Raw genomic sequence first — 26,342 nt, 5'->3', positions numbered from 1 at the left:
ATAATATACAAATATATAGTTTTTTTCTATGCTACAGTTATAAGCAAACCTCTAAGCTAGGGTAAAATTTTTGGCTAAATTTTGGAAAGCCAACGTTGAGGTTATCCAGACTTGGAAGAAATTGTGGTCAGAGAAAAGGTGCTTAGGGATCCTGTCCACTTCCAGCTGTGATGGCTCAGCCTTCCTGTGGCTCGATGCATGTGATTCCCATCATAACTTCTGCTCTCATCTGGTGATCCCCATTCATTCTAACCCCCATCTCACACGCGTTTATTCCCTCCTGTCCCTGTGGTGCTGGGCTCCTTCCTGGGCCCTTTCCTTATCTAGTTAAATTCTACCCACCCCTCAAGGGGGAGCCCAAGTCCTACTTTGACCACAAAACTTACACAACATCTCCAGTTCCTGTCTGTCCGACTTTCAGTAACTAATGGTGCTTGCTGTTTGCATCCGAAAATTTTTCCATTCTTCTGTGTCATTAGTCCTGTGTTACCCATTCTGCTCTCTTAATCCGTTTTTATCCATTCTACTGAAATGGCCTCTCAGGTCCTCTTGATTCATTAACTTGCTTTATTATTCACGAGCTAAAAATCCTGTCCTGTGTTCCTTTTGATATTTGAAGGCTATTAAGGTCTGTATATGTGGTTCTGCATCAGGTCCCTTTAATTTGTTGTCTTCTAAATCTCTGTAAAATTATGTGAGGAAACCACTTAATGTCTCTATGTAAACACAATTCTGTGCAAATGTATCCTTTTAAAGTGGATTTTTTCCCCCCATTTAGGAAAGAAGGCTTAAAGCAGGATGGCAAATGGATCTATTGCAGGTTTCTGGGCTAATTTGAGGGGGGGAAATCCCGTTCTATACAAAATAACTTTTACATCCAAACTGAGTAGATAATTTCAAAGGAGTGTGGAGAGTACCATCTTTGGGAGAAAAAATAGCAGTCATTGTATTCTATTCAAACTGAAAGCCAAATCAAGTCATCCAGAATGGACTTTTTTCTAGCTCTTTTTTTAATTTTTTTTTTTTTTTTTAATTTTGTGGAGGGTGGGTGGGCTGGAGGGGTGTTGTTTAGAAATGCTGAAGTAACAGCATAGGGAAAGATAGCCTCATCGTACCATCGGGACTAGTGAGAAATTGGAGGACTTACTCTGTGAGGAAGCTTGGCTGTTTCAGTTTAACCACCCTTATAGCAGCTGCCAGCTTACCAGGGAACAGTAGGGCTCTGAAAGGACAGAGTCTATGAACCTCAAATACACGAAACTATATTCTCCAATTATAGGACAGTTTACATTTAAGCTGTTATTTAAAGAGTTCTAGAGGATTGCTCAAAGGTAACTCATGCTACACCCAGACATGTAAAGAAAAATGTCATGTCTTCATTTTTCCTCTCAGCAATCTATGATTTATTGTCCACGTGAGACTCCATCTTGCTAGGTAGCCAGAAAGAAGGGAAAGAAGCCCATAATTTTAGTTTAATCCAGTTAAGTTATTCTAATAAGGTAAAAGGCTGTGGAGCATATTGTGGTAAAAAGGTTCAGTCTATGCCCACTCCCTGTTCCTCAGGAAGACAGTCTCTGGTATGTGGTGAGTGGTGTTGGTCTCTTAAGCCTGGTAGAGAAGGCTCTCCTGTCAGGGTGGGCCTTTTTCCATCCCCACTGATTTTTGCCTAGTGGATGGGCAGCCCCTTCCCTAATGATCCCTGAGGTATAACTGGGGTGTTCTGTTGTCATCTGCTGTGGAGCCTGGGGCTGGTACAAGTTGGGTTTGTCCATCCTGGCCGGACCAGTGTCTGTTCGTCCTGCCTGGCTGGTGGGACTTCCTGGGTACCTGCTGGTGTTGCCTGTGCTCCTGAGGGTCTGGCTGTGATTTCCACAGAGAGTCCATTCAGCCCTATGACCTCTGTTCAAACAGCTCCCTCTCATGGCATCCCAGCTTATCTTTTCCTGATTCTAACTATTGAAAAAACAAAAACATGTTTATTGTTGCTATTCTTATTTAGCAGGGTGCTTAGTTAAATGGTATCTTACCTCAGTCCAGCAGGTTAATGTGAGTTTATTAGCGGGTCCCCTGAGCGGCTCAGTCGGTTGAATGTCTGACTCTTGATTTCAGCCCAGGTCATGATCTCAGGGTTGCGAGATGGAGCCCTGCATTTCGCTCTGCCCTGGGCATGGAACCCACTTAGGATTCTCTCTCTCTCTCCCTGACCCTCCCCTCTGTCCCCCACCCCCAAACCCCTTTCCCTCTCTAAAAAAAAAAGAAAAAGATGACTATCTTAGCATTCATCATTCCATGCTCTAGGTAGAGATGCAAAAGGATACTTGAGGTAGATGGCACAGGGTGCTGGGCCTGCAGCTCGAAAGAGCGGCGGCATGTCTGGGCAGCGTGAGGTAGGTATCAGCAGCTGCCGCAGGGAGTCACAGCGAGAGGAACTCAGGTTTTGAGAAGAGTGAGGAGCACGTCTCAGATGGAGCTCCCATAGGGAACACAAGCATTATCTTTACATCGAAGAAAGAAAATGACCTGCGTGTCGTTTGTTCTGAAAGAAGTAAAATACAGTTTGTTCCTTGAATTCACAGTAACATTTTTGTCATATGTTTGCTTAATCAACATGTACAGAGTTCATGGTTCTGTGATCCATTTCTATGTAAAAGGTGTCTCCCTACTTAAAAAATGGGGAAGAATTGGCTTAGTCTCTTGGCCTAAGCTGGCCTGAAAGTGACAACAGTAATAAAATCAATAGTAGCAGTAATGATGAACACTTCTTACAATAGAGGTTTGAAGTTACAGATGAAGGAGCTGCGGCAAGGTGGCCTGCAGTGATGTGAAGTGAAGGCAGAAGGTGAACTTGGAAGTGACCTCTGTGGCAGTGGTTCTCAACCATGACCCTTTCAAAAAGAAGGAGGTGTAATATGAGATCTGTTGAATCAGGCATGGGATGGAGAGCTGAGACAATCATATCCATACTTAATGTTAAGTTCTAAAGGTGAGGCTGATGTACCAAAGTTGAAGTCTATAGTTCTGTAAAGTCAGCCATACGGGAAGTGCTTGGTTAAGTGGTAGGAACCGTGAATGTTAACTAAATCAAAGTTGTAAACTACTATGTAAAGAAGTCAGATTAATGCCATTATGATGAAGATTTTATGAAGCATGGTACTTACCGCCACTTGGCTGACACTCCTGAAATTCCATGCATTTAGCTTTATAAACAATTATATTTGGAAGGGAGTGTGGAGTCCTTAGATAACTGAATTTGCTCCTCCTAGCTTTTAGATAAGGAAAAGGGGCACGGAGAAGAAGGTCTGGGAAAAGGGAACTGCTTGTCACCAGTACTCTTCCTCATCAGACTTTCACTGACCATGAGGTTTGTATGAAGTACAAGTTTGTGCTTGGCCCTGTGGGAATACAACTCTGTGTAAGTAATATAAGGCCCTTTATGAGGCCAGCATGATTAGGACAAAGTTCAGAAAGAGAAAATGAATGTGAAAACCAGGAACTTTCTCAACAAATTTTAGTAGATGGAATCCACCAATACATACAAGTGATAATACATCATGAAAATCTGGAGTTTATCCCAGGAAAAAAGGGGTGGTTCAAAGTTTAAAAATCAACCAGTATAATTCATCAGATTTAGTCTAACAGGCAAAACTGTATGATAAACTCCATAGATACAGAGAAAGCATTTGAAAAAAATTCAGTATCCATTCGGGATAAAAAGACTTGGAAAACTAAGAATATAAGGAAACTTCTTCAATCTGATAAACCTTACATAAAACCTATGGCTTAACTTAATAGTGAAAGACTGACTACATTCCCATTAAGGGAACAAGGCTAATACATATCCTTTTAATCACTTCTCTTCAACACTAGTCAGTGCAATAAGGCAAGATAAAGAAGTAAAAGATATACAGACTAGAAGAAACAATATAGCCACCTCTTTTTGCAGAGGACCCACTTATATAAATAGAAAACCCCAAGGCATCTACAAAAAACCTACTAGAACTAATAAGCAGGTTTAGCAGGGTCATAAGATACAAGGTCAGTATACAGAAATCAACTATGTTTCTATGTACTAGGACAAAAAACACTCTGAAGTACTTAGGTACAAATCTAAAAAGTGTGCAAGAGGGGGCGCCTGGGTGGCTCAGTGGGTTAAGCCTCTGCCTTCGGCTCAGGTCATGATCTCAGGGTTCTGGGATCAAGTCCCACATCGGGCTCTCTACTCAGCAGGGAGCCTGCTTCCCTTCTCTCTCTGCCTGTCTCTCTGCCTACTTGTGATCTATCTCTCTCTCTCTCTCTCTCTCTCTCTCTGTCAGTAAATAAATCTTAAAAAAAAAAAAAGTGTGCAAGAGCTGTATGTCAAACACTTCATGAGTGATTAAAAAAAAAAATCAAGACTTAAATAAGAGGACCTCTCCATGTTCATGTAATGGAAGACTCGTATTATTAAGACCTTAATTGTCCCCAGACTGTCTTATTTTTTCAATGGCAGTCATCTCCTTGTCTGTTGGCCTCACCATACCTGCATAATAATAAAACCTACTTTCGGAAACACTGACCTCTGAACAGGGAGTGTCCTGGTGCTCAGTCCTCAGACTTCTTTTTTTTTTTTTTTTTTTTTTTAGATTTTATTTATTTATTTGACAGAGAGATCATAAGTAGGCAAAGGGGCAGTGAAAGGGAGAGGGAGAAGCAGGCTCTCTACTGAGCAGAGAGCCTGATGCAGGGAGAAAGATGCGGGGCTCTATACCAGGATGATGAGATCATGACCCAAGCTGAAGGCAGAGGCTTAACCCACTGAGCCACCCAGGCGCCCCAGTCCTCAGACTTCTTTCTCTGCTCTTAACTCTGGCTGTGTCCTCACAGTTCTTTATTTAATGTCCTCCACACGGTGGTGATTTCCAAAATTCAGATCCCTGTCTGCCCTTGGCACCCTGCATAAGCTAATGCCACCACCACCCTCCACCCTGTCACCTCCACTCCTTTATTGTCCTTATCCTGCCTAACTTTGCCTTGTCTGCCTGACATGTTTAAGCAAGGTAAGAATCCATTGGCATTCTTGATTTCTGAACTGATGCTGGATTAACATCTTCTAAGTGGGAAATCAACTTCAAGTCCACCATTCCTATGTCCCAAACCTACCTTTTATATTCCTGACTTTTCTTAATTAGATTCTCATTTTATGCTCTTTGGGGAATAGGAAATAAATACTGGATAAGTAAACATTTTTTGAGTATTTCTCAAAAAAAGATTCATGATGGAACTTGGCACAAGTTTTGTAGTAGGAACATAGGTGAAGAAAATTTCCATTTACTGCTTTAAATTGTATAAAAAATGCTATGAATTCGGCTGGTCTTAGTCTTTGTTATTACTCATCACCCCTTCTCCCAAGGAAACACTAAGCCCTCCAAAATTTCCATTGTTTACAGAAAAGGCTTATTCTAGCTGTGGGAACAGATTGTTTATTTTTATCAGAGTACATAATTATTTAAGAGTAGTATAGGAATTTTAACAAAAATTGAACTTTTAAACCTGGTTTTGCTAGTATTTGAAATGCTAGCTGTTTACTTAAATATTAACTATTACTCTTCAAATCTTCAATATAAAATGCAAAAATATCAGTAGTAACTAATTTTATTTGATTTTGGATGAATGTGTAACTAAATATCCTGGACTCAGTGAAACCTGTCACTTTTCACATTTTACTAGTGTTTGGTAAAAGGCTACTAGTTGTGCTTACAGAGGCCAGATCCTGTGAAAAATTAACTTCCCTTTAGAAGGTTGAACAGAAGGTTGTATTCATGATATCAGAGATAGCAAGAAAAATCTAATTCTCATTTTTCTACCATCCCAGTTTTTCTTTTTTGTCATAAGAATTTGTTATGCAAAATAGATGTGTCCAGAATATAGGAGTTAGAGAAGGGACAGTACTTGAGTGTACTTTCTTACTCTCCCGGAGTCAGTAGCTGTTGGATGTGGTGGAGGTTGAGTCTGTGTACCTGGAGAGCATTCTCTTGGATAGTGTCAAGGTCTTGCTATCAGTGATTCCTAAGAAAGAAAAATCTCAAGTCTGGCCGAGGAAATATTTCTGCAAGAGAAAAGCCCTGAAGTTTCCTTGCCTGAGAGTCAACAAGTACGGAACAGACGCTGAGTTGTCTCAGGGGAATGTGAACTGTGGCATCGTCTGCTGACCTGACATCATTTGTTCTCAGTTTGGTGGTGGGAGAGCCCTTCTTTCTGCTCACAACACATTCTTCTCTCTGGGCTGTGGGTCCTACCCCTCCTTGGAGCCTTTCTTTTCTTGCTTTCTCAGTATCTCTCTGTTGGCTCTTCTCTTTCAACAAACAAATGATTCCCTTAATCGTAATAACCAGAAACCAACCAACCTTTTAATTTTATATCCTCTTCTAGTTACTTCTCCATCCATCTCTAGCCCTCAGCACTAAAGAGAAACTCTCTAGCCCTATCAGATAGGGCGGTCACTGGTCTGGCCTTGCCCTGGTAAACCTGCTGCAATTCCAGGGCCACTCCTTACCCATCCGAACCTCACCCTGGATATCACTGCTCCCAAGAAGTAGCCTTTGACAATCACAGATGAGGCTGAGTACCTCTCGCATGGGTCAGCAGAGTATCTTAAAGGTGGATTTTGCTATGTTTTGTTTTGTTTTCATAGGCGTGTGTGCCGTGCATCTTCTGCTTGTTGTGGGATCATGTTTGAAAGATTCCTGTATAGTTTGTCTTGGTCCTGGTTTTTTTCTGCACCCTAGAATTTCATCAGCCTCTAGCAGAGGTAGTCTCGGGTCCATCCTAAATATTGTATTTCCCTCTGGTCCCTCCAAACCAAACAAATAGCACAGGACAGCTCAACACCAGCCCAGCTGTGGGGGGTGGGGGGTGATGGTGGGAAGTAGTAAACGAGCCTGCCTGACATCCCCCTAGAACAGACTTTTCCCCGTTAGAATTCTGATTTGGAGATTGGCATGTTCCCCACCCTCCTTGGGTCCCAGTCTAGCTTATCTCTGTTTAATGTGAAGATTGATGTGTATGTGAATGCAAAAAGCACCCAGACACAAACGAAGCCCCTGGGAGAGCAGTAATAGCATTTCACATGAAAGCCGACTGAGGCCACAACTCCTCTTGTTAAGTTTCTTCGTAATGTGCAGCTCAGTATGGTGTTGGCACAGGTACGTCTGGAAAGTCATGGATAACCGCTCAGCTGGTTTGGCACATGCCAGTTATGCACAGTCTCTGCCTCTTGAACTACTTGACTCCAAAGTAGTTGTTGCAATTCCAACAACCATAAAATAGACATTTAACACATTTTCCTAAAGGAACAATGTTATGCATAGAGGTAGCTCTTGCCAGCCCATGTATGCTGCTCAATATTGAGACAAAGATGGACAGACAACTCATGCATGTTTGAAGTATCAATATACAAATGTAAAGTGGTCTTATTTGGATGATATTTCCATAATAAAATGGCTCCAGTTTTCCACCCTGAAATACCATGAAAACTTCTTCCAGTTAAAAAGGAAGTAGGGTTTTCCAACTCCAAGATGGTGTTGGTTGCTTTTGAATCTTAAGGCACAAATTTTTGGCCAAAATCTGGTTGAGGAGCGTGGGTTCTGTCTCTCATATAGAAGATGTATTTTTAAGAACTTCAGTGGAATAATTTCAAACCCATTATACTAATTCTCATGAAGGAATTCCCACTGAGCGAATGCTGGGAAGCCCTACAGGGATACCAGTTAAATCCAAATTGTTAGAAATTATACTGGGCCTGAACAGTATAAAATAAATTCCATTGCCCAGATAATGGCCGCCTTTACTGAGGAGGGCCTCAGTACCTCCTGAGCCCCTTTATTGGAACTCAACACTATGTGACTACAGAGCTGTCAGAGCTAAGAGATATTCTTGGCTGGGGACTTACTGTTCTTTTCTGCTGTGGGATGAATTGTACGAATGATTGTCAAATAATTGGCTGGGTCACTACGTCTATACTAGTTATTTCTTAGAAAAAGGTGAGGAGGAGGGGGTGCCTTGTATTGCTATGACTTTAAAGATATTTTCAGAGTTACCACCTCTCTGGTATTTGATGTAAGAAAGTCGTGGTTGGATGTGAATGGCAAGAAGGTCACTAAAAGACAGAACTGCTGCAGGGAGCTGGGAGAGCCATGGAACAACTCAGGGAAAACGTTCTTGAGTAAAAGCAGGGTCCTTCAGTTGAATTGACTGCAGGTAACAAGCCAGCACCTTCTGCACGGTAGTCTCGGGATAAAGATTCATAGAGCACTCCTTAAAGTTTCAGGGACTCCACGAATTTATTCAGCAGTTACTTATTGAATGCCTCTTACGGACTGGGTTGTGTTCTAAGCATTGGGGATGTAACCATGAACAAAACAGAAATGTCCAGTCCCATGGAGCCTACAGTCTAGTAGGGGAGGACAGACAATTTCCTAAATAAACAGATTTAGGTTGGTTAAAGGTAGAAGATTTTATGAAGACACATAAAGTAGGAAATGAGGGATATGTAGATAAGGGTCAGGAAAGAAGTTGACAGAAACCCCAAGGCTATGAGGCAGAAGTGGGGTGCATATCTGAGGAAAAAGTGCTGGCTCAAGGGGATAGCCAGTGCAGAGGTCTAAAGTAGAAGCATTAAAGGCAAAGCAGATGTGAAGGGAGGGAGATCTGTCAGCCAATCCAAAGACTTCGGTTTCATACTGAGGGAGATGGGGAGTCATTTAAGGATTTTGAACAGAGGAGGGACATGGCATGACTTACTTATTAACAAGACCACTCTGGCTCCTGGGTCCAGGTCAGAGATTTGGGGGCTGGGACAACAGTGGTGGTGGTGGTGGTGCAGGTGGTGAGAAGTGGTTAAATGGGAGATACACCTGAAAGGTAGAGCCGGTAAGATTTCAGGATGGATATAGTGTGGAGGATGAGAAAGCAGGGATCAAGGATAACTTCCAGCTGGAAAGTTGGGGTTGTTACTGATGAAGGAGAAAGACTGTAGAGAGGGCAGCGGTTGGCTTGGTTTTGTTTTTGGTGGGGACTGGGTAGAATGATACTGTATTCTGTTTGACGGTTAAAGGGACAGAGGCAGCTTTTGCCATTCCTGTGTCCTCCCATTGGCACCCTTAGATCCCGCAGACCTCTCAAACGACTGAAGACATCTGCGCACAGTACCAGCACTTGGGACTTTCCGTTGGAGAATTCCTGGACCTGGCTTGGGCTGTTGGGAAGCAGGGACCTTGAGAAGCAGCCATAGGAATTTGTAAATCTGTCCTGCCTGCTGGACCACAGCTTCCTGCTGGCACAAACACTCTGGGATGGGTCTTCCTTCCTGGGGTCACTGCTGGTTTCTTTCTGTCTCATGTCACTTGTCACGGCCATTACCTGCTGATGCCAGCCGGGCCTTTTCTGCTTCCCTTCTCTAACCACTGACAAACTACACAGAGCTTCTCTCTTCCTCTTCTGTTCATTGATCCCCTTGAGTAATAATGGGAAAATAGGCAAGTATTACAGTTGATTCTTTTCTTTATCCCCCCTTGCCCTGTTTCATTACCTGTTTTGATCTGACATGGGAGAGCTTTGTCTTCAGTGGATTGTAATGATGTGTGTTTCTATACATAAAATCAACATTTATCTTCTTTCATAAAAATAAATTTGTTGGGTAAAGAGGGTCTGGTATTTCTGGGCATTTTGGCATAGATCTGGAGAGGGGACACAGTGATTAGGTATTAGCCTTCCCTCTCTCTAAGCTCTTCCACTCTTTACCTCTTGCCACCAGACCCTCTCCTAAGACCTTACTCTGCCAGGTCAGATGCGGGTGCCTGCCAGTGCAGGGCGTATGGGGGGACATGAGCGGGAAAGGAAGAGTTCTTGTGAATTCTAGATCTTTCAGTAGGCTGTAGGATAATCTCGGAAGGTTTGAGCTCTTAGAGGAGCAGGATCAGGTCTCAGTTTTAGAAAGATAATCCTGGTATCTATAGGAGATGGGGCACAAGAGGAGAACCCAGAGACAAAGAAGTTGGTTAGAAGTTAGTAAAAATAATTTGTGCAAGAGAAGTAGAAGGCTTCAGTTGTCAGTGAGGTTTAACAGGGGGGAAGTGAAGGAAACAGAGGGAATGGCCACAGGGTGACCACGGAGCTGAGTTGTGAGAGGCATGAGGCGGTAGGAATACAATGTAAGTTATGTTGACTTCAAGGAGCCCATAGAAAATGAGGTTCCTGGGATTGCCCCCCACAACCCCTTTGAAGGCAGATTGTAAAGCAAGATGAGCTCGGGGGAGATTCAGGGGCTGGAGAATGACTTGAGAGCTCTGGGCACAAGTCGTGGTAGTTGTGGTGATAAAAATGGGATGAGGGCTGCAGGACGGCTCTTGGGAGGTCACTTCTCTCTGTCTTACGCATACTTCCTTTGGAAGCATTTTTTGGTTGTTTTGTTTTGTTTTGCTTTGTTTTGCCAGGGCATGTTTTGTGCTGGAAGAATGACCAAAGGTAGTTTTGCTTCTGAACAGGAACTAAATTATCTGTCAGTAAACCATCAGTGGCTCAGCGGTTACTCACGAGGTAGCCATTATCAGTCACATACACAAGAACTTCCCTTCCCTTGGAATTCAGAGTTCCTTTCAGCAGTTTATTGAAAACACATTCACGACGGAATCTTTGCTGGTGCGAAATACCTCATCCCATAAACTCATCGCTGAGATATGTGCCAGGGTCTGAAAACCAGGAGCTGGCGGGACGAGCCCCTGCTTCCCTGCAGACGCAGACAGTGCCCAGGCCCTTGCTGGTGCCCTGGTGCCCAGTGTTTTTGGCTCTCAATTTCCCATCCCATCTGTCCAGTGACCTCAACTTAACCCTGTACACCTGGTTGGATGGCTTAGGTTAGAAAGGATTGCAGATCTCTTCTCAGGAGAACGTCGTGTATGTGGAAACCTCATGAATAGATAATTTTAATAATAAAGTTCATTGTTTGAAATATGCATTATCAGGGTAACTTCCTTTTTAGGGAATATGGGGATGTATAATGCTCAGTTCTCACTGTCTTTGTTGGGTGGATTATTAGCTCGCATTTCGAGCACTTTGCAGCACAGGTCGTTAAAGGACTTGACAGTGCCAGCCCCGCTTCCTACCCAGAGCATGCAGTTCTGGTAAAGACGAATGGCTTTTCATCCACTGCTCTGATTTAGAGGGTTGGGGTTTGTTTGTTGGTTTGTTTGTTTTCTATAAAAGGTTTTTAAAAACACAGGAACAGGAAGCCAATGCCAGAATTGATCAAACTCACTTTTCCCTTCTTAAAGATCTTCTCCTTAGCCCTCCTGCCCCGCCAGGAGAGTGCTGGAGCCGACCCATGGCAGTCTCCGAGATTGAAACCAATCCTTGCCCTGCCATTCTGGTCAACACCGCCCTGCAGGGCAACTAACCCCTGGTCCTTCGGAGTCCACGGAAGGTGGCCAAAGGGATTGCTGTGGAATAGATCTGGGAGATAATTACCTATGCTCAATTGGCATTAACTTTTTTTTTTTGACCAAGCCAGGAAAAAAAGATGTCATTTTATAAAATTTGCTTTAAAGATAATTTTAGTACACCTGAAACTAAGGTAATACTGTGTGTCAAATATGCTTCATTAAAAAAAGAAATGAATAATTTTACATTCATGTATACATTGGTGTGGTGAAAATATTTTCATGAGTTACATTACAAAGGTGATTCTCCTAAGCAGACAAACTGATCTTATACTATATATTATATGTCTCTTTAGTTATTTAGCATATGTGCAGTTTTCTTGGCTTCTCAACTGGGCTGTGACATTTTCTCTTCTTTCCTTCTTCTTCTTCTTTGTATGTGTGTGTGTGTGTGTGTGTGTGTGTGAGGGCTTAGAGCCTTCTCAGGTATAGGCTATGGTACTTTAAAAAAGAGTGAAGAACTGCTGCTGCTGCTGTATTTCATGTAATTCCTGTCACAGTATTAGGCCTATAACAGACCATTTCAAAACAAATTGGTTTTGGGTAAAATTCAGATGTGGCAGGAAATTCATGTGTCAGATTTTCAAAATCTGGATTTCATTTAGACTAGTAGGGAATTTTGGTACCTAACCACCTTCCAATCATATCTGTTTATGCTTTGTGCATGCCCATGTTCATAAATCTCATGTGTGAGAACTATTCTGTGATATCATTTGGAGACAAATACTCGATCCTTGGGATTTAACTGGTAGATTGTTAAGAAGTTCCTGCTAATTGATTTTGAAGGAACAGTTGGGCTGCCACAGAGCTGGGTCCCCTGGCATTACTGACACCATGTTATTTGCATGGGTACTTTCACTCATGTATTAATAATGCCATTATTTGCTATGTGTTCCCCATAACTTGGTAGATAAATTTGAGCAATCAAAATTAAGAATAAATCATTCTTTGTTTTTCAAAGGTCTCATCAGAAAATTGAAGACTCAGAAGAAAGCAGTGATGAAATTCTTGTTCGTCTAACATCTGCGGTAAGGCATGCAGTTTTTCCTACCTACGGGGGCCAGAAAATAAGGAGGGCTGGGGTCTTCAAGGGGAGGCGGTTTGGGTAGCAGTGGAGAGAGACACTTGCTCTCTGGGTGCACATCAATGTGGGAGGCCCACATCAAGGCAAAAGGAGATGTGGCATTGACTTGTTATCCTTAGTGCAATTTCTCCAGCAAGATCATAGATATTCCTGGTGGAAAGTTCTGGAACCATAGCGGAGACATTATATCTGATTTTTAAAATACAGTATGACTTAACCTAGGGAATGCTGTGACCTGCCACACAAAGGAGAAAAGACCATGTGTTTCATTAGGGGGGAAAAAGAAGAATTACCTCAACCAAGAAAAGGCCAGGTCATTGGTTTCTAACATGCTAGGTTGCAACATTTTTCAGTTGTTTTCTAAAGGCACCAATCAAGAGCTGGTAATTGCCTTGTTAGTTGAAGAAAAGCTCATGCCCTTCTTAATAGAAAGAGCTAGCGGGGCACCTGGGTGACTCAGTGGGGTAAAGCCTTTGCTTTCAGCTCAGGTCATGATCCCAGGGTCCTGGGATCGAGCCCCGCATCGGGCTTTCTGCTTGGCAGGGAGCCTGCTTCCCTTCCTCTCTCTCTGTTTGCCTCTCTGCCTACTTGTGATCTCTGTCTGTCAAATAAATAAATAAAATAAAATAAAATAAAATAAAATAAAATAAAAAGATTCTCCTAAAAAAAAAAAAGCTAGCTATGGTTGCTAATCATTGAGCCCTAGTTTTTGATGGACTCTCATTATCCTATCTGACAAAATCTTTATCCATTGGTTTGGCTTTTGGGAAACATTTCTAATCTCCCCAAAGATTCTTCAGTTCTGCTTTAACTGCATTCTTGAAATGGTAATTGCTGAAAATTGTGTTGGATTGGGTTATATACATGGAGAAAACTGATCTTTCACAGAATTTTATACACCAGATCTTACTATCTGCACACAGCTTGAAAGTTAAAAGTTGCCTTACCTATTCTTCTGGAATGTAGCTTCAAAATGTAGTTTTTGACTAAATACAGTGATTGGTGGTGTAAAGCTTCATGTGAAATGGAATCCTGACAGCCTGTTAAGAAAAAATATTTAATGTGACCTTTGCAGTTTTTTATTTAACATTTTTTTTAAATTGAGGTATAATTGACATATAACATACATTAGTTTCAGGTATATAACCTGATGATTTGGTATTTGTATATATATTTTGAAATGATCACCACAATAAGTCCACTTAATATCCATTACCTCATATCACCTTTTCTTGTGATATGGACTTTCAAGATTTGCTCTCTTAGCAACTTTGAAATATACGGTAGTCACCATGCTGTACACTACCTCCCATGACTTATTTTATAACTGAAAGTTGGCCTTTTGACTCTCTTTGCCCATTGTGCCAACCCCCAAACTTCTCACGTCTGGCAACCACCAGTCTGTTTCACGTATCTATGAGCTTGTTTTTTTTACTGTTGCTGCTGCTGTTGTTTTTAGGTTACACATATATGCGTAATATGCGAGATCATATGCTATTTCTCTTTCTCTGATATATTTTACTTAGCAAAATGCTTCAGCTTCCATCCATGTTGTCACTAATGGCAAGATCTCATTCTTTTTTATGGCAAGGTCGTATTCAGTTGTGTGTTTGTGTGTGTGTGTATGTGCGCACATATAGACATGTGTACGTCACGTCTATTTTATCTGTTCATCAGTGGGCACAGGTTATTTCCATATTTTGGCTATAGCAAATAGCCAAACATATAGCAGTGAACATAGGGGTGCATATGTCCTATCATGTTTTTGTTTTCTTTGGATAAATGCCCAGAGATGGAATTGTTGGATCATATGGTAGTTCTATTTTTAATTTTTTGAGGCACTTCCATACTGTTTTCCAGAGTGGCTTCATGAATTTACATTCCCATAAACAGTGCACAACAATTCCCTTTTCTCGGTATCCTCTCCAACATTTGTTATTTCTTGTCATTTTGATTATAGCCATTTGGACAGGTGGGAGGTCATTTCTCATTGTGGTTTTGATTTGCATTTCCCTGACAATTAGTGGTGTTGAGCATCTTTTTAAGTACCTGTTGGCCATCTTTTGTCTTCTTTGGGAAAATGTGTATTCAAGTCTTCTGCCCAATTTTCAGTTGGATTGTTTGATTTTTGCTATTGATTTGTATTAGTTCTTTATATACTTGGATAGATAAATGACTTGTAAATATTTATCAGATATATGACTTGCAAATATTCCCATTTAGTGGTTGCCTTTTCATTTTGTTGGTGGTTTCCCTTTGCTGTACAGAAACTTTTTAATTTGATATAGTCCCACTTATTGATATTTGCTTTTGATATTGGTTCCAAAAAACCATTGCTAAGACCAATGACAGGGAGATTACTGCCTATATTTTCTTTTAGGAGTTTTACGTTGTTTCAGGTCTTACAGTCAAGTCTTTAATCCATTTTGAATTTATTTTTGTATATGATGTAAGAAAGTGACCTTGTTTAATTCTTTTGCATGCAGTTGTCCAGTTTTTCCAATACCATTTATTAGGAGATCATACTTTGTTCATTGTATATTCTTGGCTTCTTTGTCATACATTAATGACTGTATATGCATGGGTTTATTTCTGACTTCCTTATTCTCTTTCGTTGATCTGTGTGTCTATCTTATGCCAATACCATAGTGTTTTAATTACCGTAGCTTTGTGATACAGTTTGAAATCAGGGAGCATGATGCCTCTAGCTTTGTTTTTCTTTTTCAAGATTGCTTTGACTTTTGAGGATCTTTTGTGGTTCTGTACAAATTTTAGAATTGTTTGTCCTATTTCTGTGAAAAATGCCTTTAGAATTTTGATAGGAATTGCACTGTATCTATAGAGTGTGCAGTTTAAAATATTCACTGAAGAGGAGTACCTGTTGTATGCAAAATCATAACAGCCATCTGTTTAGAAAGCACTCACTATGGATCAGTTACCGTGTTAAACATTCTCTGTGTTTGTGCATACAAACATATACACATTCTGTTAAATATCACAACAACCCTATGAAATAGGTGGAATTATCCCTGTTTTACAGATAGGAAAGCTTATAGAGGTTAAGTAACTTGCCCAAGGTCACTCACCTAGAAAGGAACAAAGCCAGAGTCTGAACTCAGAATTTTCTACTTCCTAATCATGTTCCTTAACTACTATGCCTCATTTTCTTTTTTTTTTTTTTGGTAATGTAATATATTATTGGGATAGTTTCAGAAGCAGCAAAGACATATGACATGTTTCCTATAGTGATACCAGGAAGACAAGTACGTATAGAGAGTTCAGGTACAAAGCAGTTGGCAATTAAACACTGAATATAGTGGTGTATAGACCGTAAGTTCAAGAGACTTGAACAACCAATGAAGGCAATCAGGATTTGAACATGTGGTAATTAGGAGGACAAGTACTCTAGCAGATGGAAGAATGAGAAAGTAGAAAGGAAAAATGCTGAGTAGAGCCAACTGTTTAGAGAAGAAGCTCCCAGTTAAGAAAAGTGAAAGACTTTTTGAACAACAGATTAACAAAATGAAATAGACATGTAAGAAAGAAGAAAGATGAGGGGCACCTGGCTCAGTCAGTAGAGCATGTGACACTTGATCTGGGGATTGTGAGACCAAGCCCCACATTGGGTATAGAGCTTACTTTAAAAAAAAAAAAAAAAGATAGAAGATGAGCTGGAGGTGGGGATACTGATTGAGAGGCTGCCGAAAACCTACTTTATCGTGGTTTTTGTGGGAACCAAGAGAAAAATGAGTTCAAAAGGAGCACAGAGAATTTTTTAAAAATCAGTAGGACTAGATAAAGATAGGAGACAGAATGGAAAAGTGATGATACTCTTAGGAAGTTGAATAAAATATCGGGAAGGCAACATGGAGTTTAGACATACTGAGTTTGAGGACAAAGAAATATAAAATATATAAATATTCAAGAAACACCTGGAGATGTGAATCTGGAGCCTAGAGAGAGGTCAGAACTAAAGGTAGAGGAACCAGTCATAGAGAAGTTGTCTGTTGAAGAGCATACTTGGAAACGTTCAAAGACAGGAAATGGAAATGTGAGTATCTTTGAGTAGGAAATAAAGTTAATGGTGAGCTTCCATCTTTTACTTACTTAAGACCAACGTCCAAAACAAACCCAATTAAGCTATTTCTCTTTCTTTAGACTAAATTTTCATGATGGAAATTGTAGATAAGAAAACACAAATATCTTGCCTGGGTTTGACTGAAATTTGCGATTTTTGTTTACACAGTGTGATTGTCTAGTCGCTGAGGGTAATGTAAGTTAGGCTAAGTTGTGAATTATATGTATTAAATGCCTGTTTGGTGGGATGGGTGCATTAGTGGCACTTACAGAAGAACAAGGGGGCATGTGGTGTGGTATGCTGTGCCGCTTGGTCCAGTGAAGCCAGCCATCACTCAGATGGTGGAAAAGAACAGTGCTGAGTATCTGCGCTGACACACTAACCTGGTAGTGGCAGTGATGGAGAGTTTGCAGACATATCTGGAGAAATGAATTAAAATTACAAATCAAGGGGCCGCTGACTGGTTCAGTCAATAGAGTGAGTGACTCTTGATCTTGGGATTTTGAGTTTGAGTGCCCCGGTTAGGTGTAGAGATTACTTAAAATCTTCAAAACAAATGACAAATCAATGGTGCTGAGTTTAGGAAGAAAGATCAATGAGGAGAGGGGCAAAATCTAAAACTCTGGGATCATTAACTAGACATACTTACTCCCTTGTATTCCTTCAAAAACCTGATTTGGTTTATCATTCTCATCAGTTTCAATGTCTCTGTATGGTACTGCTCTATCCCCTTGCTCATTTTCTTCAGTTCATCCAACCTTACCCTAGAAGCTCTGCATATGATGCTTTTAATGGAATTTCTAAATTCCTTCTCATAGGGTACAGTATCACTCCTCAAAGGGTACAGTATCACTCCTCATAGGGTACAGTATCACTCCTCTAAGAAATAGCACTGAACTGAAAAAAAAAAAACAAAAACTATAACCCAAATTGTAAATGGAGTGTTGGCCACAAGTTCTAGAAGACCTTGAAGCAAGTAAGTCCCCTCTCCAAAGCAAAAATGCATGCTAAGATATATAATGTTTGTTGAAAGTGTTAGAGAAAAAGAAACCTGCTATGAAATCTCTTTAACACCACTCCAGGAACAAGAAACATGATTATAACTGATTGTTGCTCATTGTCAGTGTCACAAAAACATTTTTCCCGGCTCAGTGTCCAGAAGTTGTGATGTAACTCCATCAGTTTTCACATCACCTGTGAACTTGTTCTCTCATGACTTCTAGCATTCTTTGTAGTTAAAGTCTTGTTCTCACTTTTTTTTCCATTTGGGATCCTACTTTTCGGGTAGAGCAGATCTAGTTTACTCTCATTCACTAAGACCTGCACTGAACTTAGGCCTTTGATTCTTCTCCCTATTTGTCTTTTCCTTAGAGTTCTCTTGGGAAATATTTCTTACGGAAGGACAAGTAACTGGGTCTTAATAAACAGGCAGTTGTCTCGTATCATCCAGTGCCTGATGGAACTCAAGGATACGAACTTTTCACGACGCGCTATCTTGCTGGCTCTCTCCTTCCTCTGCTCTTGCCTGTTCTTGTGTTCTGCTTTTGTGTATTTGGGTCTTCTTTCCTTTGCCATCTTACCTGAAGCTCAGTCATTTTCTCTAAGGATGTGCCTTTCACAGGACTCTGTCCTTTCTGGGTCTGGGAAGCATGTCATGTGGCTAGGATTCCCTCCATTTGTCCTTCTTGATGAACCTACACATGGGGTTTGGTACATTGGGGGAATCCCTTTTTGAACAGTAGTATCTGAAGATAACAGTGACAGCTTTTTCAGTTGAAAACTTTCAAGAAGGTACCAGTTCAGGAAGCAGAAATAGCATGGGATTTGGGTTTTGATGAATCTTTAGAAAGTTAGAATTCTCTTAAGAGATTGTGCACCAAGTTAGCAAGGTTTGGAAATAATCTTGGGTTAGTGAGAGTGGGAAAGATTCAGTCACATTTAGTATATGAAGAGCATAATCCAGTGATGATTTTTACCATATTTAGAGAGAGATTTTTTTTTTAAACACTGAATGTTAGTTTCCACTTACCCTTTTTCCTGGCTATTTGCCTCTCTGTTTCTGGGGAATGGAGAAATGGAGTGTAATTAATCTCCCTTTAGTCTATCACAGACCTGAGTAGGCATGTTTGCTCAGAGCATAAAAGTAAGTTAATTCCCCAGGGAATGACTAACCTTCTGTCCGACTGCTACAGGATTATGAACATCTTGTTACCTTATATTTCTTATCTTTGGGGAACATAAAATTTGTACTTGGAATCCTTACCTTGGCTCCAGCTTTCCCAGTGGCTGAAGAGCTACTGTGTGACTGGGGAAAGGCCAAGTAGCTTGAGTTTTCAGACAAAGTGTCAAGGGAGGCCCAAGAAGACAGACCTGGTTTCAAAGATCATCAAAAACACACCAGAGGAATTGTAGCACATTTTGGGCACAATATTCATTGTTCTTGTTATTTATAAGGAGCCATGGGAATTGTCAGTGCCTTTCCTCATTATTCTTTAGAGCTCCCTCATCTGTTATAGTGTCCACAGGGCCTTGGGCTGTGGATCGTAGGTCTCTAGGACCCCATGGACAGCTGCAGTTTTCCTCAGGGAGGGTCTCACAGTAACACCTCACCAACCCATGCTTGTTCATACCTGAGCCGACAGCTGAATAATTGATTGCTGTCTTTTCTTAATCACAAATGCTTATGTGTTTTATATCTATTGCACATTAAAATGATTTTCCTCGAGTAGATACCTAAATGCCACATGTACACACGCACACACACACACACAACTTTTTAACATTAAGTACTAAGTTACCTCTACTTCCAAAGAAACCATCTGCGCATACTCTGATTATGTGGTAATCTTATTTAATTCTAGCCTTGAGAATTTGGTTTTGGTGAGCAACATAATACATGCTGTTTTACCTACTGAAATGATGCCAGTGAGGGGATGTTTATTTAAAAGCATTTGTTCAGCAAGGTGTGAGTGTGTAGAACCCATTCAAGAATAAAACAGGTCTCAACAAATCCCTTGTGAACAGAAGTGTGTGCGTTTGTATGTGTGTACCTGTATGCATTTGTGTATATTAAGGTATCTCTTCCCAAGGTGGGGAAAATCATTTTGATATGCAATTCACATGGAAAACATAGACATTTTTAATTGACAAGGAATAGAAATACACCATATCATACCCCATACACCATATCAGCTATCAATTTATATATTGACAGTCATGGGTTTGTAAGATATAACCATGAAATCTTATATGAGGGGAGTTGAAAGAGTTTTAAAAGGATGATTCATGAACATTTCATATTGGTTGCTGCTTTGTGCATTTGTTTAAAATAGAACTTCTTCTGGCTGCTTAGAGGAAGTGTAATTTTGCATCCTTAAGGCAATGTTATAGCTACAATATGTCCATAAGTGCAGAAGGACCAGGAGTATTATAAAAGAGTGAAAATTACTTGAGCTTTTGGTAGTGATGGAATAAAGTAGATTTTTACTTACTTCCTGTTATTTTATATTACTGTAGAATTTAAGTATATAATGAAATTTCATATGAATGCTGGGTAGAGATAGTGTGAATTCCACTGCTATTTTTGTAAATGTCAAAATGATGGTGAAGTGGCAGTGAGTTGTCCTTACTGTAGGTTATGTTTGCAGTTCTCTTTTATTTATCTGACACTTGCATTGTATGGTTTGAATATAAAGACTTTGCAATTTAGAAAAATTCCAGAATAGAAAAAAATTCCGTAATGGAACCATTCATTAGTAACTCATTATTAACTTAAGTGTTTATTAGTTCCTAGGTTATTTTTCTTTTATGTATACTTTTTACCAAAAAGAAAAAAAAACACCCTTTTATTTTGTGGTCTGTACTTTTCACCGAATATGTTTTCAGTGCTGAAAAGCTCCTCCTATGGCATTTTTGTGGCTCTATAAAATATTGTGTTCCATGGATTTTTCATTATCTCCTATCCTAGGCATTGTGGTTATTTTCAATCTTTTGCTGTTATAAACAATGCAGAGATGAAAATTCTCTGTGGGGAAATTATTGAAGAAACCTGCTTGTAGATGTCATTTATTAACGTGCTATTGATTTAAGAAGACCAAGTGAGAAATGGGTGAAAGGCTAAGACTGGCTAATATTTATTGAGTTCTGACCTTGTGCAGGCATTCTGCTAATGCTTTTCATGCACTGTCATATTTTAGTATCCCTCATTCACGTTAGATCGATGGAGAGTTTAAGACAGGAAATACTGGGGCCCCTGGGTGGTTCAGTCAGTTGAGTGTCCGACTCTTGATTTCCAGCTCAGGTCATGATCTCAGGGTGGTGAGATCGAGCCCTGAGTCAGGCTTCATGCTCAGTGGGGAGTCTGCTTGAGATTCTCTCTCTCCTTCTCACTTTGCCCCCTCTCCAGCTCTCTCTCTCTCAAATAAATACATGAATCTTTAAAAAAAAAATAGGAAGTATTAAGAGTCCACATTAATTTAAAATAACAGGTTAGTGCTCAAAAAGCAATGTTTCCACATTATCTTCACTTAAAACACGTAATAGTTACTGAATAGATCTCAGCAAGTTGAGTATGGTATAGGATTATAGAATTCTCTTCTTATTTAAACAATTTTATGAAATGAAACCTATGAAGTTACATTAAATAGTATTTTAATTTTTAACTTGTTGGGAATCATTAAATACTGGTAAACATGACCGCATAGTTTAGCATTGAGACATTCATTCAGACTGGCTCTTAAGGTCTTCTGGTTCCATTGTGTGAACTCAGGAGGTACACTCTGGTTTTATAGCAGGTAGATCATGTTCCAGAAGTAGGATCTATTGGCAGGTTATGACAAGGCCCTAAAAAGCATTCAGGGATAATGTTTTGGAGGGCCCTGAGGATCTGTGTTACTCTTCGTTGGTAGAGAGAATGGTCCTCCAAAGATGAATATGTTACTTGGCACCTGCAAATACTACGTTACAGAGCAGAAGAGATTTTGCAGTTATGATTAAGGCTTTAGACCGGGATTGTCCACACGGACCCAGTCTAATCACTTAAGAGCCCTTAAACACGAAGACGTTGGTCTGGCAGGAGTCAAAGAGAAATGGCAGAAGAGAAGGTAAAGAAAGAATTCCAAGCGTGAACGGGATTCAGTGTTGCATGCTGGAAGTGAGAACTGTTGCATGGCTGGAAGTGAGAACTAGGATCCTATGTTTAAGGACCAGAGAAAGGTCTCAGGAGCTCAGGGTAGGCTGCCACAGTCCAGCAAGGAAGCAGGTGCCTCAGTTTTACAGATGCAAGATCTAGATTTTGCCAATAGCCTGCATGAGCCTGGAGCCACCAGTAAGGAATATAGCTGTGCCCATACCTGGTTCTGGCCTTGTGAGTCTCTAAGCGAAGGATCCAGGTGAGCCACACTACACCCAGACTCCTGACCTCTGGAAGTGTGGGATGTTCAATGGATGTCATTGTAAGCCAATAAATGGGTCATAGTTTGCAATGGCAGAAATACAAAATAAATACACATTCCCTGTTGAATACATACCCACTGTCCCTTGATTCATGAAAGAGCAGTTAATCTCTCATACATCCAAAGCTGCCAGGCCATAGCTAGTTAAGTTCATGGGTATCTCTGAAATTTGAAAGTGAATTTTTTTGTTTAAAATCCTAACTTTTTTTTTTGAAGATCGTATTGATTTATTTGACACAGAGACAGACCGTGAGAGAGGGAACATAAACAGGAGGAGTGGGAGGGAGAAGCAGGCCTCCCACCGAGCAGGGAGCCCGATATGGGGTTCAGTCCCAGGACCCTGGGATCATGACCCGAGCCAAAGGCAGACGCTTAACAACTGAGCCACCCAGGCACCCCTGAGAGTAAATTTCTAAAAATAAATTCTGTCCTTCATACATTTATGAAATCTTCAGAATTCTGTGGACATTTAAAAGTTTATTCTTAAAGTAAATGCTGAAAATACAAACACTTTAAACATGGTTCACAACTTCTCAATGAAACCTACCAGTCCTTTTACATGCATTGCAATGGAGCAGGGGCTGGGTAGGTAGAATGTAACAAGGAGGGGCAGTACTGGTTGTCAAGGAGCATACTCCAAGTGGGAAAGAGGGGCTTAAGCATATGAAGTATTAAAGTAATTAAGGAGGGGTGCCTGGGTGGCTCAGTGGGTTAAAGCCGCTGCCTTCAGCTGGGGTCATGATCCCAGTGTCTTGGGATCGAGCCCCGCATCGGGCTCTCTGTTCAGCAGGGAGCCTGCTTCCTGCTTCCTCCCTTCTCTCTCTGCCTGCCTCTCTGCCTACTTGTGATCTGTCTGTCAAATAAATAAATAAAATCTTTAAAAAAAAATAAAGTAATTAAGGACTGGATCCTTACTATATTTATTTTAAGGCCAACTATATTAATTATAATAATAATATGATGATAGTGTCAAGCAGTGTTCCAGATGCTTTAGGTGTTAACTAGTTTGATTCCAAAAACAACCCACTGAGATAAAAGGCAATGACTCCACCCCACACCCTGGGATCCTAGAATTTCTTCCAAAGTCAACATAAAATAAGTGGAGATTTCCTTCTCCTATTTCAGGCTTTTGGATCTTAGGCTCTGAATCTGTTCTTCCAGGGAGCCCTCCCATGTTAGCAATTTTTATAGATGGACTTTCTGATTGGAAAGGGGTTTTGTTGATCTGAATTCATCCAAGTACAGGTGTTCCCAATGTAACATTCAAACAGATAGGAGACCCCTAGAATTTCTGGGACCTGATGGGTGTTACAGTTAACACTGTTGCCACAGTTGAGAACCTTACCTCCAAAAAGTGCAATGATTGAGAAAAGGCATCTTACCATGGACATGTAATAAGGAATAAAAGAAATGAGTTGCAACGTACAATATGTCCTTAAAGTTAACTTTGTTAAATAAACTCTAAATCCATTGAAAAATTACTTAAATGTGGTATAGATTGAAAATACTCTGAGCTTACCAGAAAATGGAAAAAATAATGAGACGTAAACACTAAAAATATAAACGAAGTGAACGTAATGCTTTATTTGGTTATTATAACTAAAATTGGAATGTCCAACATAAAATTGTTTACTTAAAATATATTTCATATATATGATATTTTCATTTGTTAAGAAATTCATGCAGCCCAGCAGTTAGGGCTTTGGGGAAATCCCTGATCAGAAGCAGTAAGAGCAGTTGTGAAGACTGAAAAAGCAGTTACATCTGTTCTTTGGAGAAGATGTTAGTGTTGTTAGCTTGCTCTTTTCAGATTTCTTTCAACCAGTACCTCTGTAGCTTCTCCTGCAGTTTGTGTCATGAAATTTATGAGATTTCCAAAAAAGGCCCCTGGCAGTTATTTTTCATCTGTTTAAGATTTGTGCCACCTTTATCTCTGTTGGGTGGCTTAGGCAGCTGTGACATCACCAGCTTTTCAACTGTAAGCTGACAGATACCACTACCTACAGGAGGCCTTTGCTTGTTCCTTTTTGGTTGTGAATGATTTGAGAAAGAGGCACTGGCAAAACAAATCTCGAGAACAATTCTTTAGTCTGAGCGCTTCTGATCTTTACCTTCCCCTATAAAGCATCCTCTACTGAACTTCGCATGGGAGACCTTTTCATGGTGGATGGCTCTGATTATTTGAATGCTCTCAGAGCTAAAACATACCTTTTTGTAACTTCACTCCATTGGTCTGAATTGTACCCTTCAGCCTTTCAGATATCTGAAGCTCATGATCATAAGATCATCTCTTCTCGGCAGCAGGGACACCTCACTTCTGTTCTCAATCACAGACGTCCATACTGCGAGTAGGACCAAGAACCAGGGTCAGATGATGAGTAAAGAAGTTCATTTCAGGGGTCTTATAATAAACTATTGGGGACCCCCAACTAAAGGGGAGGTTTCATTAGCCTGTGAAAGCCTTATAACTGAGGTACATATTATTGGGGTATAAACAGGGAAGATGTGGCCCCATTGGGGGAGTTGGGTAGCATTCAACAGAAGACAGTAACTTAGGTGGGACCTAAAGGACAAGTAAGTGATGGTCACACAAAGTGGGGAGTTGGAGAAGCATTCCAGAGAGAGAGAAGAACACATGGAAAGGCCCAACTGAGGAAAGAACTGGCCCTTTTAGAGAATTTACAGGAGTTCTGTTTTACTAAGACTGGAGCATTGATTTCTTTTTTTTTTGAAACATAGATTTTTGAGAGGAGTAATGGAGATAGAATACTGAAGACCAGATCAGAAGAACACTACATATGCAGTGTTAGGCATTGGACTCTGTCATAGTGTCACGGGCCAGTATCTGAAGAGTTTTTTAGCAAGAGATGTAATGTAAAATTTCCATTTTAAGATGAGTAGTTTTGCTATAAAGAATGATGTGGTTTGAAGAGAGAAAAGTTAGAGACAACAGTCTGAATGGGAAAAAATGATGGGCTGAGCTAAGTCAGGGACAACTCCCTTTTTGGCTTGAGCCCCTGGGTGCATGGTGGTACCATTCACTGACTTGGTATATGGGACATGGAGCAATTATACAGGATAGGAAGAAGTGGTAAGAAAGTGATTTCACATTTGGGAGTGGGTAGTTGGAGCTGCTCATGGAACATTGAGGTCCAGGAGGTGAAAGGCCCTAGAGATACAGATATAATTGAAGCACTGTGAGTAAATGAAATGACCCATGAAGAATGAACACAGAAGGTCTATGGGTTGAGGATAGATTCCTAAGGATCATTAAAATTTAAAGGTAGAAGAAAAGGAGAGTCTTGGGAGAAGAGAAATAGCACCCAGAGAGGAAAGAGAAAAGCCTGGAGTATGTGGTGTCATGAACTCCTAGTGGTTAAGAAGAGAACAGGTAACAGATTCAAATCCTACAGAGAGGGCCCAGTAAATAAAGAGTGCTGCCTCCAGCTCAGTTAGCTATGAGGACGTGGCTATTCCTTAGTTTCCTCCTGTGGATACTGTCTCTTCCTCAAGAAGCTGAACAGATAATGTTCCACACAAAATACAACCCGGATGCTGATCTTTCTGGATTTTATCAGTTTAGGGTTTTTTTTTTTTTTTTTTTTTTTTGAGAAGGGGAGGCCCTGAATGTCATCCTTCTAGTGATATTCCTAAAAACATCGTTATTTCTTCTAAGTAATCGCATTTCCATTGTTAATTCACACCATGCTTGTGATCACCTAAAAACTACCAGATCTTTTAAACATGAACCTCTGTCAAAGTAGGCGCATGTACATATGGCCAACTTGAATAGCAGATTTAAGAACTTAAGTGGAAGACCTTATTCTAGTGCATCTTGTTGCTTTCAGTCCACTTCTACCTACATATTAGTCTTTGAATGGTCAGCTGTTGTAATAAAATTAACAGGTATAACTGTATATATTCAACAGAGTCTCCTACATAAAAGATTTTTTTAAGAGCCTTGAAATAGCTGAGTAAGCATATCTCACCATCCCATTATGCTTAACAAATACATCTTCAATGTGGTGACAGCAGTTCCTGGGAAAACAACTATTTGTTAAATAAACTGTTAGGTGGAGAGCAGCAGTGTCTAGACAGATGTATAAATAACTTTCTTAATTTTCTAATTATTGGTTTCTAATTATTGCTTTTCTAATAATAGGTAATCACAAGATTATCCACGTGTCAGGCTTGTGGCAATATTAGTTCTTTGGAACAAAATAATGACTTTGGAAAGAGGAAAACAGTCCTCTGAG

At 40.4% G+C, this 26,342-nt stretch overlaps 1 protein-coding gene across 1 annotated transcript in view; it reads left to right on the top strand.

The window, feature by feature from the left end:
• The window catches only part of RAPGEF5 (Rap guanine nucleotide exchange factor 5), a 223,467-nt gene that overhangs the window by 51,323 nt on the left and 145,802 nt on the right, over positions 1 to 26,342 (top strand). The window contains exon 6 of the mRNA XM_080818603.1: positions 12,433 to 12,499. Coding sequence (XP_080674729.1) covers positions 12,433 to 12,499 — 67 coding nt within the window. The remainder of the gene's footprint in view (positions 1 to 12,432; positions 12,500 to 26,342) is intronic.

The sequence above is a fragment of the Martes martes genome (genome assembly GCF_963455335.1).
Source record: "Martes martes genome assembly, chromosome: 11".
Taxonomy (NCBI): domain Eukaryota; kingdom Metazoa; phylum Chordata; class Mammalia; order Carnivora; family Mustelidae; genus Martes; species Martes martes.
The sequence above is the reverse complement of the archived record's forward strand: the minus strand, read 5'-3'. Positions and strand labels throughout refer to the sequence as shown.